The 15,047-nt window shown below is 37.8% G+C and overlaps 1 protein-coding gene across 1 annotated transcript; it reads left to right on the top strand.

Moving 5' to 3' along the window:
• The first annotated feature begins 2,724 nt into the window (after window positions 1-2,724).
• gmfb (glia maturation factor, beta) lies at window positions 2,725-14,937 on the top strand. Its single transcript, XM_050061890.1, has 7 exons — window positions 2,725-2,855; window positions 7,132-7,228; window positions 8,769-8,818; window positions 9,684-9,733; window positions 9,974-10,056; window positions 10,155-10,228; window positions 11,042-14,937. The coding sequence occupies exons 1-7, from the start codon at window positions 2,853-2,855 to the stop codon at window positions 11,111-11,113; spliced, it is 429 nt and encodes a 142-aa protein (XP_049917847.1). The 5' UTR covers window positions 2,725-2,852; the 3' UTR covers window positions 11,114-14,937.
• Window positions 14,938-15,047: the final 110 nt, after the last annotated feature.

Genomic DNA, 15,047 nt, shown 5'->3' on the forward strand with positions numbered 1-15,047 from the left:
CGCGCTTTGGTGATGACGTATTCTGAAGGGTGGGCGCGTTCCGGAGCTCACGCGCGCACATACACACGCCCAAAGAATCTAAAAACAAGTTATATAAAGAAAATAACGTGAAGACCCTCTGACACAAATTTGTTAAAGTGATAAATTACAAACGAAACTACCCTGTGCATCAACTGGACATTTATAAACTGACCATTAATGTGATTTTTATGTTTTATTAAACCTAAAATTATATCTTTAATCTGCAAGGTCAGGGCCGGACTAACTTCCTATGTGGCCCCTGGGCAACAAAAATGAGCCTCGGGCACCTATCAACTCTCCACTCTTTTTGTGATATCTATAGTTTATAAATGTATAGTGTATACAAATATAATGTGATAAAACAGAAATTTATTAAAGTATATGCACCCAGGCATATTACCAACTGACATAAGCTAGTAAAGGTCTTAAAGGTGAAATGTATAGACCGAAGATTTGTGACGAGAGGAAACCGTGTTAGAAGAAGAGAAAAGTTGCAGTGGTGGCCATCAAACTATTTGCCTCCAAGAACACTGCAATCATCTGCAGCTGGTTTACTGGAGATTCCCAGAAACAGGAAGAACATTGTCAATGCCCCAAAGCTATGGAACACACTACCTATAGATATCAGAGAAGCTGGCTCACTAAATATATTTAAAAGAAAGCTAAAAATATCTGTTCACTTCAGCCTTTCACTAGCTCTGACTTTCCTCATACAGGTCTGACACGCCATCTTTTTACGCTTCACGATGCTGCAGCTCTTTTAAAATGTATCTTACTTGATTTTACAATTCCATGATTTTATGATGTCATGATTTTATGACTTTTTATGAATTATTTAATCCTATGATTTCTTCACAATTTGAAGATTTGTGGTTTTTCCATATTTTAAACTGTTTTAAATGTCCTATGATATTGAATTGCCTTGTTTGTATGCATTTCTTGTATGAAAGATGCTACAGTAGCTAGTTTAGACACAAAATCTGGCACTTGGGCCTGTCATAGTAACATACACTTGGGCCCATCATGACCATCTTACGTCACCATGGTAATACAGAAACTATTATGGTGATGTAAATAACTCATGCCCATACTGTATGGTTATATATGCTTATGCTACTTATGTTCACATACTTTCTTTTATCTGTTGTCTTTCAATGTAAAGCACTTTAAGTTTATGTGTAATGAAATGTGCTATAGAAATAAAATTGCCATTGCAGCATTAATGTGCAAGTAGCTAATTTTAGACCTAATTTTGTTGGGTAGTTTCATCTACAACAATCTATTGTAGCCCATCTTGTTATCATTGAAAGGGCATATATTTTTTACAAATACAACTTTGTTCACTTCACACAGCTATCAGAAGAGTCTGGATTAAAGTTTTATCTCTAGTGTAATATATTCTAGTCGTCAGTTTATATTGTAGTAACTGTAGATTTCATTTGTCGTGTTGCTGTTAGTAAGATTTAAGCATTTCTTCCACTTTGTGTTGGCATCTTTGTCGTTAAGATCTTTCTTACATTCATCAACATACATCTTTTGCAGTGAGTACTGTTTAGATTGTTCCTTCAGCAGCATGCTGGATAATCTGCTAATTAATTGTTTCCATTTTCCTTCTTTAAACAGGAAGTCCTCAAAATGTCCTGGCACCAACTCATAGTGTAAATAAACTTTTTCAGTTTTTTTAGTTGTATCTATAAAAAAAAAATCCTGGTTAGTCAATATGAATTCATCCTAAAGTTCTGTAAATGATTGGACCTTATTATGTAGAATTATATCTGATAAATATTTAATTCCCCCTGTACTACTAGTATCCCAGCTGAGCCCCGCATTTTGGATTTTATTGACACATTATTCCAAAGCTTTCTATTACTTCGCACTCCTCATATATTCTTTATTTTAATTCCATGATTTTAAGATGCTATTTATGACAAAATTAGTTGCTCTCATGTTTTTAGTAAATGGACATGCAAAAAGGTTGTCAATCTTTAGTTGTTTGCTTTCAATATTTATCCAGGGTTCCAAAAAAAATATTGCTACAAACCATTGCAAAGTAGCACAGCATAAAATGGGAGAAAATTTGCTGGCAAAAAGTGGAACTATATAGAATTATTATTACACTAAAAATTATACATTTAATTAATTTCTTAGTTGTTTTTTTTTTGTTTGTTTGTTTTTACCAGTACCATTAATTACTGATTTGGTCCTACTAACTTTTATATGTCTTTTCTTTTATCGTCTTTGGTCTTTGTATGTCTAACGTTTTGTTTTGTTTTTCTTTGTGAGACCATATTGTCATGTCATGTTGTGATCGGTGCTTTGTGTATTATTATTTGCCTGTATTTGAAAAAAAAACTTTATGGGCACGTCTAACCATTTGTCTATCGTTTAATCCATGAATTGAAAAAAGAAAATTATTAAAATAAAAATCTATTAAAATTATCCTTAAAATTTAAAATTAAAATTGCATAGTTGTTATATTTTTTATACACAATTATAAAAATAAATTATGAAAAAAAAAAATATAATCATTCAAATCCTCCTCTGTAAAATAACTGCTAACTTACTAGTAACTAAAGCCTTATGCTGCCTGGAGGATAATGAAATGATAATAGAGAGTTTAATGAGACTACATTCATTTAAATAAAGTAGTGAGTCTGTCGGACAGCAGTGAGGAGAGATTTATGACCAACTTTTGAAGGAGGGGGGGAAGCCTGTTTGGGATTGGTCAACCCAGTCACAAGATGATCTGTGAAATAAAAAAAAAACATTGAAAGCGTCTCTGCCATTCAGAGCAGCAGCTGCAGCTTCAGGGAATTTCTAACTCCTCAACAATGGTAAGTAGTTTCTAACTGTAGCGACAGAGCTGTCGGTATTTCCCTCTTTCTGCTGTTTAACGGTGTGTTCGTATCAAATGTGAAGTTCCGCGGACTGTTGAGGAAAAGTGAGGTAGCTGGTTGGCTACCGTTAGCCTGTTAGCCTAGCATGAGTTCCACCCTCTGTCTATGGTATCAGTGTGAAGCCACACAAAATGGAGGCGTTGCATTTCCGGTTACGGATTTCAAAGTAAAACCACTACGGGGGAAAGAAACGTTGATGAGATGAGGGGAAAAAAATTAGTAACTATATTTAATAATTGCTATGGCATTTTGCAAAAAAATCTGTACTGTAAAAAGAAAAGAAAAATAAAAGAATTTCTACAAGTATATTTATAATGATTTTGTATTTTGCTGTAAGATAAATATTATTGGTAATGAATTTAATATATTAGAACAGGTCCAGGAGAATTTATTGTTGTACAGCTTTATACTGATGGGAAGCTACATAAAAAACTATTATTAAGTTATGGAGAAGGATATCATAACATCCTTTTTGGACGTGTCAATCAAGTCATTACATGTTGCTTTCACTTTTAATGCCTCCTTTAGTGACCTATTTTTTTAAATGTCTGGCAACTACTTTATGATCATTTTGTTTATTTGCTTCGTACATGTTCAAAATAAACTGCTAATAACTAACTAACTGACTAACAAATGTTCACCATAACAGAGTATGTAACAGCCATTTCATCACTTACTACAAATAACAGGAAATAAAATGCAGCTTTGATAAATAAGTATTTAAATGTAAAGTAACACTAGTTAAACAGGGTAATGTAGCACAGTGCACATATTTGTATGTTTTTACACACTAACAGAGCACAAATTTCTCCTTAACATTTTAAGTCCTACTTTCCATGTTGTTGCAAAATACACATTGACATTTATTTCTATTTTATTACTTATATTTACATACTTCTACTTCATACATCCATTCTAACTTTATAAGAAAACGTGAGCAAGAACTTGGTAAAAGTTAGAGGAAAATTTCCTGACAAATAGTTTAAAAAAAGGTAAAACAAACAAACAAGGAAATTACCCCATAAAAAGTGCTAAATACACATATAGAGAGACATTTTTTTCTGTATTATAATTTTAAAAAATACAATTATATAATTATAAATACATTTTTAACTGCATTTTTTAAAATCATTCTCTAATAATTTCCCCCTTTTCTTTCTTTTCTTTTTCCAGTTTATTTTTCTTGTAATGTTTTACTATTTTCTTGCAATTTGCAAGACATTTCTTGCCAAGTTGCTCATAGTCTCTTCAGCACATTTTCAAAGAAACCAAACCAATTTGCTCAGGTTTCAAAGATTTGAACACTTGTGAAGGGCGTGTAAAGGCAGCACCAGAGAAGCGATGTCTCTCCAGGTTTTAGAGTGTTGAATGGATGAATGTAGTGGGCCAGTTTGGCTTATAGCTAAGTAAAAATAAAAATCTGTAAATTAGTAAGTAATGGGTTTGCTATGTGACAATGAAAAGCAACAAGTCCCCACACCGGAGACTTGGTTTGATTTTTGATTTTAAAATGCTGAACAGATTATGAACAACTGTTCCTGAATTAGTTTCTTTTGATGGACAAATAGCCTCATGATTTTAGCTGATATGATTCTTGCTCCACTTATGGAATTTTCTAGACTTAGTGCATGCTTTTATTTTGAAGCCTCAGCTTGCTGGCTTCCTGTAGCAGTGTTGCTGTGTGTGGTTAGCTTCTCACAGCATTGATTTGTTCCGACACGTCTGGCTGAGAGGAGCTTCCCTAGTGTTAGCTCGCCCTCTTATCATGATGAACATTCTTTCCCTCTGGGTAGTTGTATCTGACTGCGTGTCATGACAGCTCGACTGTCTCAGTATCAACCAACATTTGTCAAATTTGTCTCTGCACGTGATGCATTAAATTCCCAGGATGGTTTAAGTTAGCAGACTCATTTCCTGGCAGCCAGAGCAGCAGCAGCAGCCAGCTAGCTGTCAGAGGCTGGAGGAATTTAAACAAGAAGTCAACCTGTGGCCACCTCCGGCTTTTATTGTCGTGCCTCCTCTCCCCTCTTCATCTTCCTGTGCATCCTGTTTTCCAACTCCCTCAGTCCCAATCACAGACACTCCAGTCTCTCCTTAATCTGTAAAGATCTCTGCCTGAGCTCAGTGAAATCCTGACTCCCACCAGCCATCTGTTCAGGAAGGTGTAATTATAGAATTCAGAGACTCTGCAGAGACTCTTAAAGAGTTTATGTCTTTGTGCTGGAGTTATGTAACGCTGTGTGTGGACGTGACAGAGGTTCAGACCGATACAACCCTGTTCAGACTGGTGTATTGTGTTAGTGAACACAGCCTGTGGCAGAGGTGGAAATTAACTTTCTGTCCACCTGCAGCTGTGGCTGATGGACTCCAAAAAATCTACCAGCCACACATTACATTACCATTGTGTTTTGGCTGGTGAGTGAAGCAGATCTTGCAGCCACTTGCATATTTTAGCAGCATTTAGCTGGTGGGTGGTGTTAATGTCCAACCCTGGCCTGTGGGCAGTGGCGGCCCAAGCACATTTGGTGCCCGAGGTTCTTCTTCTGGTGTATGTCCTAGACCTCCAGCTCCATTTAGGCAAGCCAGTCCAGTGTTTAAGCATCCAGGTCAACTAGACCATGATAGCCATTTGGTGGCCAGTGTTTGGGGCAGTCCATTTTTGCATTGCTGCCCCGAAGCGTCCTACGCCTGTCCTCAGGTGGTTGAGGGTTGTCCATCGCTGTCAGGGCAGGTGCCGTCCGGGAACATCTGTGGGGTCGTGGTTCTGCTGACTTCCACTGGTCCCTCCGTCTTGCCTTGACCCAGGCAGCCTTTAAGGTATCAGATGGTGTTGTGCAGAGCATTCAGGTGCCCTAGGTGAGCCTTCGTGTTCTGTCTCTGCACATCCACTCCTCACTGTAGTGTGGTGGTAGTTGAGTGGGCACCAGAGAGCTTTTGTCATTTTGACATGATAATGATACAGCCTATTTTCGGGTTCATGTGACATTGGATAACTCACCCATCTCCCCTAGAGAGCAGGTAAAGTGTAATGAGCTGTGGAGGGAGGAAAAAGGCCCCTCTATTATGTAGATGGCCTTACTGTGTAGTCATGTTTTCGTGGCCTTAAGTAATATTTGAAAATAATTGTTTTAATAGTATCAGTAAATAATAGTAAAAGATAAACATTTTGATTTTTTTTCCTTCCCCCATTTGCGTCTCCTATGGATTACAGCGCCCTTAGCCGTCAAATCCATCTCATGCTCCATTCTAACCTCACGCGTGAGCAAGATCCCGAGATACTTGAACTCCCTCGCTCGAGGCAGTAACTCTCTCCCAACCCAGTGGGAGCAATCCACCGGTTTCCGGCAGAGAACCATGTTCTATGTAAAGATGAATAAATGTTAATGTGGGATGAGGAGCGCAAAAATACTTCCGATCTCTGCAAGAGTTTTCACATCTTTCTTTCAGTGTGTTATGCAGAAGTTTTTGAAACGTACTTGTGTATGTTGAGGGGGCGGGAGTGAAAAATCTTGACGTATATGAAGCTGAAGACCTTCATGTTCTCTAAGGCCTTTGAATGTCCTTGAGGTTCTGTTTTATCTTTCATATTTTATCCTCAGATGTTACTATTTTTTGCTGTCACCATGTTATGTTATTTTATTTATTTCATTTTATTGTACAGCACTTCGATCAACAGGTTGTTTTTCAACGTCCTTTATAAATGAATCTGATTACATTTTGATTTGATTTGACTATATGAACTTCTCATAGACTCAGTAAGCTTTATATGACACAGAACAAAAGGCATCAAGTCATTGCTTCCTCTCGTATCAGATGTCAGAGCATCATATAGCTGATATAAATGATGGAGGCTGCCATGAGTAATTGGAGTTAATGGATGTGAGGATGCACTTTGTGACGCAGATGCAGTGTGACTACTGGCTAAAATGCAGAGGAACAAACGTGTTGTAGAGACTGTTACAAATATATTATTTATAGATCAGACACATGAATGCTACAGTATGATCTCTGTGTGGTGTCATTTTTAGTTTCACATCCAAAGATCAAGGCCGTGGTTTGTTAACTATGTACAGAAACACAAAGAAAGAACATGAAAAATAAATATAGAAAAGTTTGATCTGTGTACACTGTCACTGCCTTTTGTTTATGAATCTTACATCTAAGTGACGACGTGAATGAAATTGCATGTTTTTTTTAAAAATGTTTTTATCAGAGTGAATCACTGGTGGTGTGTGATGTGGACGAAGATCTGGTCAAAAAACTGAGGCAGTTCCGTTTCCGGAAGGAGACCAACAATGCGGCCATCGTTAGTGAGTATTGGCAACACGTTTAAAGGGTATCTTTGGTATTTTTCAACCTGGGCTCAATTTTCTCATGTTTTTGTGTTTAAGTGACAAATGGTAACAACTGATTTTGAAATTGGTGTAGTATTAAGCAAGACTGCTGTAGCTGGCAGTGGTGAATCAGGCTGCAGTGTAACCACTTGGGGCAATTGTGCATCATCAGTTTACGTCCACTGAAAGTGGTTTTGCCACTGACAGGCTCAGATTGTTTTTGTAAGTGTCTGACAGCATTATGGAAAGGATCCCTACAGAGAGAGACCTTTTTGTAAAGAGTAAAATCCTCTTTGTTAAACCAGAAACAGCCACAAAATTGCCATTGCCAAACCCACCAGACTCCATTTAAATAATCAGTAATTTTATCATCATTAAACACACTTCATTAGAAGTCCACAAAAACCAAATAAAACTCAAAAAGCTGTCTTGGTTCATTTTTCCACTGTTCCAACAATCACCAACTCTGATTAAGTTGAATTAAACCCTTAATTCACCCAGTTAGATGTAAAAATATACTGACTCTGTACATGCTAAAATTACTGATTATTTGAATGGAGTCTAGTGAGTTGGGTGATGGTGATTTCGGGGCTGTTGCTAGTTAAACAAAAGGTATCTTACTCTTCAACGAAACGGTCGACCTCTGTAGGGAACTTTTTAATGTTGTCACACAGTTAAAATAATCTGAGCCTGTCAGTGACAAAATCAAACACTTTTAGTGGACGTACACTGAGGGTGCACAAATGCCCAAGGGATTACATTGCAGCCTGTATCGCTGCTGCTGACCAAGCTTTCCCGCTCAATACTGGACCAGTCTCAAGAATTGTTGTTCCCATTAGTCACTCGGACACAAATGTAGGAAAACAGGGTCCAGGTTGGAAAATACCAAAGTTACCCTTTAATGTCATGAATTTCTTCTCCTATGTTTTTGATAATGTGTTTTTGGTCAAAATGATAGGGACGATGATGTGAGGAGCCTGTCGTAGAAATATTATTCAATCATTATGAAAGTGCCACTGTTGTTTTTGTGTTATTACAATAATATTTGTTTTTGCCCCATTGAAGTCCTTGGCAGGCTTCGTAACTACAGAAATAGCTAACATGATATTGGATTGGGAGATGCGCTGCAGCTACAGTATATATGTGGAGCACAGAGGGAAGAGTTGCCTCCAAATACAGCAGGTGGTGAGACAGACAGTGTAGTGTTGCATCTATTTGAGTATCAAACTCAGCTTAAGCTTTATCCTGCACTATCTCTGGATCAAAATGTCATCGCCGCTAAATTGGATTAGGATTGTGTTTGCATGGCATGGACTCTGACTCAAAGTCAAACACACCTTTCACACAAGTACCTGTAACAGGATTTTAGAGCAAAAACATCATAACTAGTTTATATTTTGTTTACCATGTTAAAAGTCTTTCTCTTGGTGTTTTATTCTTCATACTGCAGCTTCTACACATACAATGGTTTCCATGCAGCTGCTGAATTAATGCTTTCTTTTTATTTACCCCTCAGTGAAGATTGATAAAGACAAGCAGCTGGTGATTCTCGAAGAGGAACATGAGGTACGTTAGCAATTAATATGATGCACTTCAATCTTGTGTCTGCACATAAAACATCCGCATTTTGAATTGAAGTCTAAAGGCATCAAACTTCAAAAATACACACTACCTTACATCACATTAAAAAAGTGATAATGAATTTGTTTAACTTTGTGCAGTTGAAAGAATACTTCACCCTCCGGAATTACCATTTGTATATCAGTGACTCATCCTTTGTTAGGCTGGATTTGTGAAGTAAACTTTTTCTGGCATGCCTCTGGTGGACAAAGAATCCAAAAACCTGGAAATTTCTTAAAGAATTTAAGTCATAGGGGTCTGTATTTATCAACAGCAAAACTCAATAAAGCATCAAAATATTACAAACTCTTACATAACTCATGCAGTATAATCCAAGTCTCATTTATACACCCATATGCTCAGTACTTCCCAAACAGACAGCCTTTTCCAATGGGGAACTGAATTAAAAGTGAAACTTGTCTATGATCTCTTCAAAGCCAGACTCCATTGGAAAAACAGTAATTTTACCTCACTTAACACAGGAGCTGCTGCTCTACCACTGCCTCGATCTGTTAGTTTGTTTATGTTGTTGTGCATCTCGTTATGTCTTCAATTCATCAAGACTTTCTATTTTTGGATTCTCCGTTCACCACACACATGCGAGAAAATCAGTTTTCTAGACAAATTCAACACAACATGGGTTGAGTAGTTAATATACAAATGGTCATTTAGGGGGGGTGAACTATTCCTTTACACTTTCTTTGGCCTCACAGTTGTTTAATATTAATGAAAAACTGCTTTTCTAGATAAAGTGTAACTTAGAGACAAAATGCCTCACTGAACTGCTCACTGCATATTTGTCATTTTCTAGGATATTTCTCCTGATGATCTAAAGGATGAACTCCCTGAGAGACAGCCAAGATATCCTTTGAATATGTGACCTGTCTTATTTAACAGTATTTAATATTATTATTTTCATATATTTTTCCTGCAGCATGGCCCTTTTTTTTTAAAATGGTTTTAAGGTAGATTTTTACTTGAAATAGATCATTTTAATTAATACGTTCTGTTTACTCTTGTTAAATGAATTAGAAGTCAAGTCCTGCTACATTTGAACGAGTCCTGACATGACATATGTGAATGGTCCTTAGCACCAGACACATTTATTGTCTACAGTTACAAATACCAACATGATGACGGACGTGTTTCCTATCCTCTCTGCTTCATCTTCTCTAGTCCAGTGGGTAAGAACACCTCTGGAGTTATTTTTGAATAAATGGTGCATATTTTTCTATCATCAGTCTATAACTTTTGTTAATGTTGGCATGGTTGTGTTTGGCAGGTTGCAAACCAGAGCAGCAGATGATGTACGCAGGGAGCAAAAACAAACTGGTGCAAACTGTTGACCTGTCCAAGGTTAGTGAGCCGCCTTTAAAACTACAGTTGGTGCACAGCTGCACCCTGAGATAAACACTGTATCAACTTTGGACAAGGAACAACCCGGTGCCAGCCCGTGGCACAGGCAGTATATGCTCAAGGCGCTGTCATCCACAGGGGGCATCACAAATAGGGGAAGAAAAAAAACGAAAGGTTTGTGCATTTAGTCCTTCTCAGGCAAGCTCAGGGGTTTAGTGTTGCTGTAGCCCACAGAATGACGCTCCGCGACGCATTTTTTTCTCTGAGTGAGGATTAGAATATATGCAGTTCACATAATCTGGTCGAAATTAATATATATGAATGCTTGAAGATCCATTCAAAGTAATTGAGTAACTAAAGTAATGGTCAAAGTTGTCATATGCAATATTTAAGCTGTGTTGATAGATTCATGTTGTCACCTCATGCATTGAGTAACATTACAAGTTAACTTTCCACCTTAAAAGTTGCCGGCAGTCGGCCCAGTGAATTAAGTTATTTTTTAACATTGGTACCATCCACAACTTTTCACTGTGGAAATTGACAAAAAAAACGTACTGAACTGAACTGTACTGAGCTGAGCTGCTCGGTGGAAACGGGGCTATAGTAGGCGCATGAATAACACCCAGTGACTGAGCGTGTGTTTTCCAGGAGGTTGAAGACGTGGCATGTATCCTGGCCCTAACAGAGGCATGTCTGTATACTGTTAGTCTTGCTAATTAATAATAGACATTATTAGCTGTTACCATTCTTTGCATTAAACTGCATCAAGATAAAATTCATATTCAGGCTCCGTGTTGTGTTTTTTTTTCCCAGGTGTTTGAGATCAGACAAACAGAAGACCTAACAGAGGAGTGGCTCAGAGAGAAACTGGGGTTCTTCGGCTAAACTAATCTCATCCAGTGGTCTGGGATGTGAGGAGGATCCAGATTGCACAATCTCTTGGAGAGAACACGTCACAGTTAATGTTTCCCTCCTCTTTGTACCGGACCTGATTCAAACAGTGTTTGCAAATACTTTCTGTGCTCAGTTTTGGGCCTCTTTGGCAGCGTTTACTGCATTTTACTATTCAGTGTGAAACTAACTAAACCTCACCCATCCGGCAGCCTAAAACTAAGAACACTATTTGACGCAGGTCTTCTCTTGTCTCCCATACAATCTCTCCATGTGCCAGTTATGTGTCTGTGTTGAATTAACACTCCCGTTATAGCTCTTAATGGTCAGAAATTAATAGTACTCATCCGCCCTTCCTAAGCATGATCATTCAGGAGAATTTAAAGGCATTGTAACAACAGTTTCTGTTTCCTTAGGTAGTTACACTCAGCATTTTTTGAAAACTTAAGGTCCTGAGTTTCACCTTTTTATGTTTAATAATTTTCCTTAACTTTAGGGAGTCTTACTTTGACTTTTTTTAGTTTATTTTCTGGCATATGTAGGGTAATGTAAGCATATACTTTATAGCAGTAATCTCCTTTTCCATGACAGACTTCCTGCCAGAACTTACGAACAATCATAGTTACAGTATAGAGTTAAGTTTAGTCTCTCCTTCAGTATTCATTTAAGGGCATTTAAATTATAATTTAGGTAGCAAAGTGTAATCACTCCAGTCTACAAAGGACAATAACACTAAGACCATTCCTGAGACTTATATGTGATGTGTCGTACCTTCTCCTGTGCTCACACACAAGCAGGCAGAAGCCCTCTAGTGGTGCTTATCAAGCTGCAGATTTGTCCGCAAGTCCATCCTCAGATCGTTTCATCTGTTTAGAGAAAAACAGACTCATGGGTAAAGCTGTGTTCTGCCTTTGACCTGCATGTTTGTTACATCACACTCCTGACGACAATATTTTCACTGAAACATTCCAGTTTATTACCTACAACAAACCTCCGTCTCTGGCGACCATGACAGTCTTGAAAACACTGCACACACACACACAGAGGGGGGGCATTAGCGGCCCTCTTTTTAATCAACTGGGCTCCTCTGTATAAGTGGGTCACTGTGTCTTTAGGGGAGATTGTTAGCTAATGTTGTGCATTATAGCTATTGCTGTTCTTAGTGTTAATGAATGTTGTGCTTCATTCTGATGTAAAGCCACGTCGATCGCTTAGTGGTAGTCGCAGCCTTGAGAATGGCGGCTGCGATTCCTCCAAATGCCAGTTGTGCTTAATATTTAGACTTGGTAGGTAAAGGACTGCTTCGATTTACATTTTTCATACAGAACAGGGTTCGACCAATATAGCTTTGTGGAGGCTGATGTTAATGTTTGTGTAATGAATGTGCAAGCAGCTTATATTTGGTGCCAATATCCAACATCTACTGTGCAGTCTGTAAGCAAATACAGTTAGATTTTTTTTGTTGCTTGTCTCTGTACTCCATCATGTTGGGTTACAAATGAAACACAGAGTGAAGTCAACATTAGGCCTGGGTAGTATCTTTTTTTTTCCACGGAGGTACACATTGTAGCATGTATGACATTGTCCAACCCAGTGGTTGAAATTTCCTAAAAACATTAACAGAAAAACTGATGAATGTGATTAATGTAGATCAATTAATCACAGAGCATGTAATTAGATACATTTTTTAAAATTGCTTGACAGCCTGAATCTCAAGATAAAGTTATATGTGGCAATACTCTCCAACAGGGGCAGAGGCATTTTTCTTTTTTACTAGTCCTGTAATGTTATCCCCACCCCTCGTCATCTCAGCGTAGCTGCCTGTTCACCAGTAGAGACTGACCTCTGGTGGTGCATGTTGTGTACTACAATACATCGCCTCAATCCAGCATCTTTTGATTCAGATTATTTTGATTCAGGATTTCTAAATACCTTGGTATACTCTAATACCCTGATACCACCCAAGCTTAGTCAACATGTCAAATTGTAGCTTTTAGAACATTTTAAATCCAATGTTCGGGAGTACAGAGTTAAAACAACACAAAATATGTCACTTTCCAAACACTTACAGACTCTATTATATGTATGTGGCTATTTTTCATGCCCCAAAATGGCAGCTCTTCCTTGTTGCCTGCTGAAGATCCTCTAAAACAGCATTAAAACCAATGCAACACACTAAAACCCCCGAAGTTGCTTAAAGGATTAGCGGCTCTTAACAGCAGGGCGACCGGCTGCAGATAGCTAAAGCTATGTACTTAAAATTTGCAATTAAAATAAAAATCATATTGCGGGTGCTACAGGCTGGAGAGAAACCTCCGTTATACCGGTGATAGATGACTCGAGTGGCAGATTTCTGAACACTACTGAAGGCTGAGTATCAGCTCTGTGTATTGGTCTGACTCTTATAAAGAATAACAGGCATAAATTAACTCCACATGTTTGCTCATCAGTGTCGTCTCTTATTGAGAAACTCCTACTCTGGAGATGGTTAAGGGAGTGTTGTGGCTGATTTGAAGCCCCAACGCAGGAAATCCCCACCTACAGTAATGTATGATGTCATACTGCTAAGTCTACCATACCAATGCCTTGTCTTAATTTTTTATTTTGCATATTTACGTCTCTTGATAAAATATTGAGGCTAAAATGAAACAAATATGAAACATTTTGTCGGGGGATTCATGTTTTTCTAACTTTATATTCTGCAAAATCCAAAAAGAAATAATCTTTTTTTCTATTTATGTGTGATTTTTGTTCTAATAAATAATGGAAACGGTTTCTTTTTCCAGAGATCTGGCTCAAAAGGTGTACACAATCACACCATGTCATGTAAAATATGACTCATGTCTAAAGTTTGACATCAAAACCATTTGTGATTCACGTTACAGGACAGGGTTTGATCCAACAGGAATAACGGGGTATAACTGAAACCATTTGTTTTGCTGCTCACTGATCCCATCAACGCTAAGATCTACACTGTCAGCTTGACGTTAACCATTATTATGCTGCTGTAGCAGAATGAAACTCCAGCGTGACTGATTCTCATGGTTAATCATTTCTGTTCGTACTTGAGCTTAAGTCGTTCGCTGTCCTCCGTGGATAAAGGAAGTTTTATAAAAGTCACGGAGACTATGAAAGAAATACTTAGCTGTCTTTAAAATTCAGCTCTTTAAACATCTAAAATATGGAGAGCTACTGTGAAAGAAGTGCATGCTTTAATGTTTATCTGAACGGTTTTCATAAGTCGACATTTCTAAGAATATGCTGCTCTTTTGCATGCGCTTCAAATTATTAACTTTATTTGATTAAACTGGATTTATTTGCGATTCTTAAGAGCCTTTAAAAAAGGGGGCGAAACTTGCATCTCAAACATCTGGTCTCAGCTGTGCTCTGAAATATTTACACTGACAGAACTTCCTTTGATGAAACCTTCTGCTACTGCTACTTTTCATGAAAATGGGTTGTAATAAACTGTCCGCTGATCATGTATCAAAATCAATCTCCCCAGTATGTGGTCTTCTTAACTCAGAGCTCCCTTTGGTTTTGAGCCATGTATCTGGTTATGTCCTGTGGATCTAGTAGCTTTCCCTCCTATGTGGTGAACCTGTTGTATATTTGGCCTCTTTGTTCAGCTCTTGGTGTCCTCTGATCAAATGCTTACGATCCTTTTTTTCTTTCCTTTGTAATAAAAACACACCTGAGACATGTATCATTACCAGCTGCCTCATGGCATCCGTGAAACTTGAGATATTTGTATTTTTCCCATACTTTATAAAGTGTCTATTGTCCTATTGTCCAAATAAAAATGACAGTGATGTTTACCTCTCTGGTTTCTGGAGACTGCTGTTTTCAAACTGACATATGTGATGAGTTTATGTGTTTATCAGATTTGTTCCAGGGCTGACCAGATGCAGAGAAAGCAACGTGATAT

This window comes from Epinephelus moara, chromosome 14 (assembly GCF_006386435.1).
Source record: "Epinephelus moara isolate mb chromosome 14, YSFRI_EMoa_1.0, whole genome shotgun sequence".
Taxonomy (NCBI): domain Eukaryota; kingdom Metazoa; phylum Chordata; class Actinopteri; order Perciformes; family Serranidae; genus Epinephelus; species Epinephelus moara.

Excerpts from the sequence above, each read along its gene's own strand:
- gmfb (XM_050061890.1), top strand. Across the intron at positions 7,229-8,768 it reads CAACAATGCGGCCATCGTTA|TGAAGATTGATAAAGACAAG; the intron begins GTGAGTATTGGC and ends TTTACCCCTCAG. Across the intron at positions 8,819-9,683 it reads TTCTCGAAGAGGAACATGAG|GATATTTCTCCTGATGATCT; the intron begins GTACGTTAGCAA and ends GTCATTTTCTAG.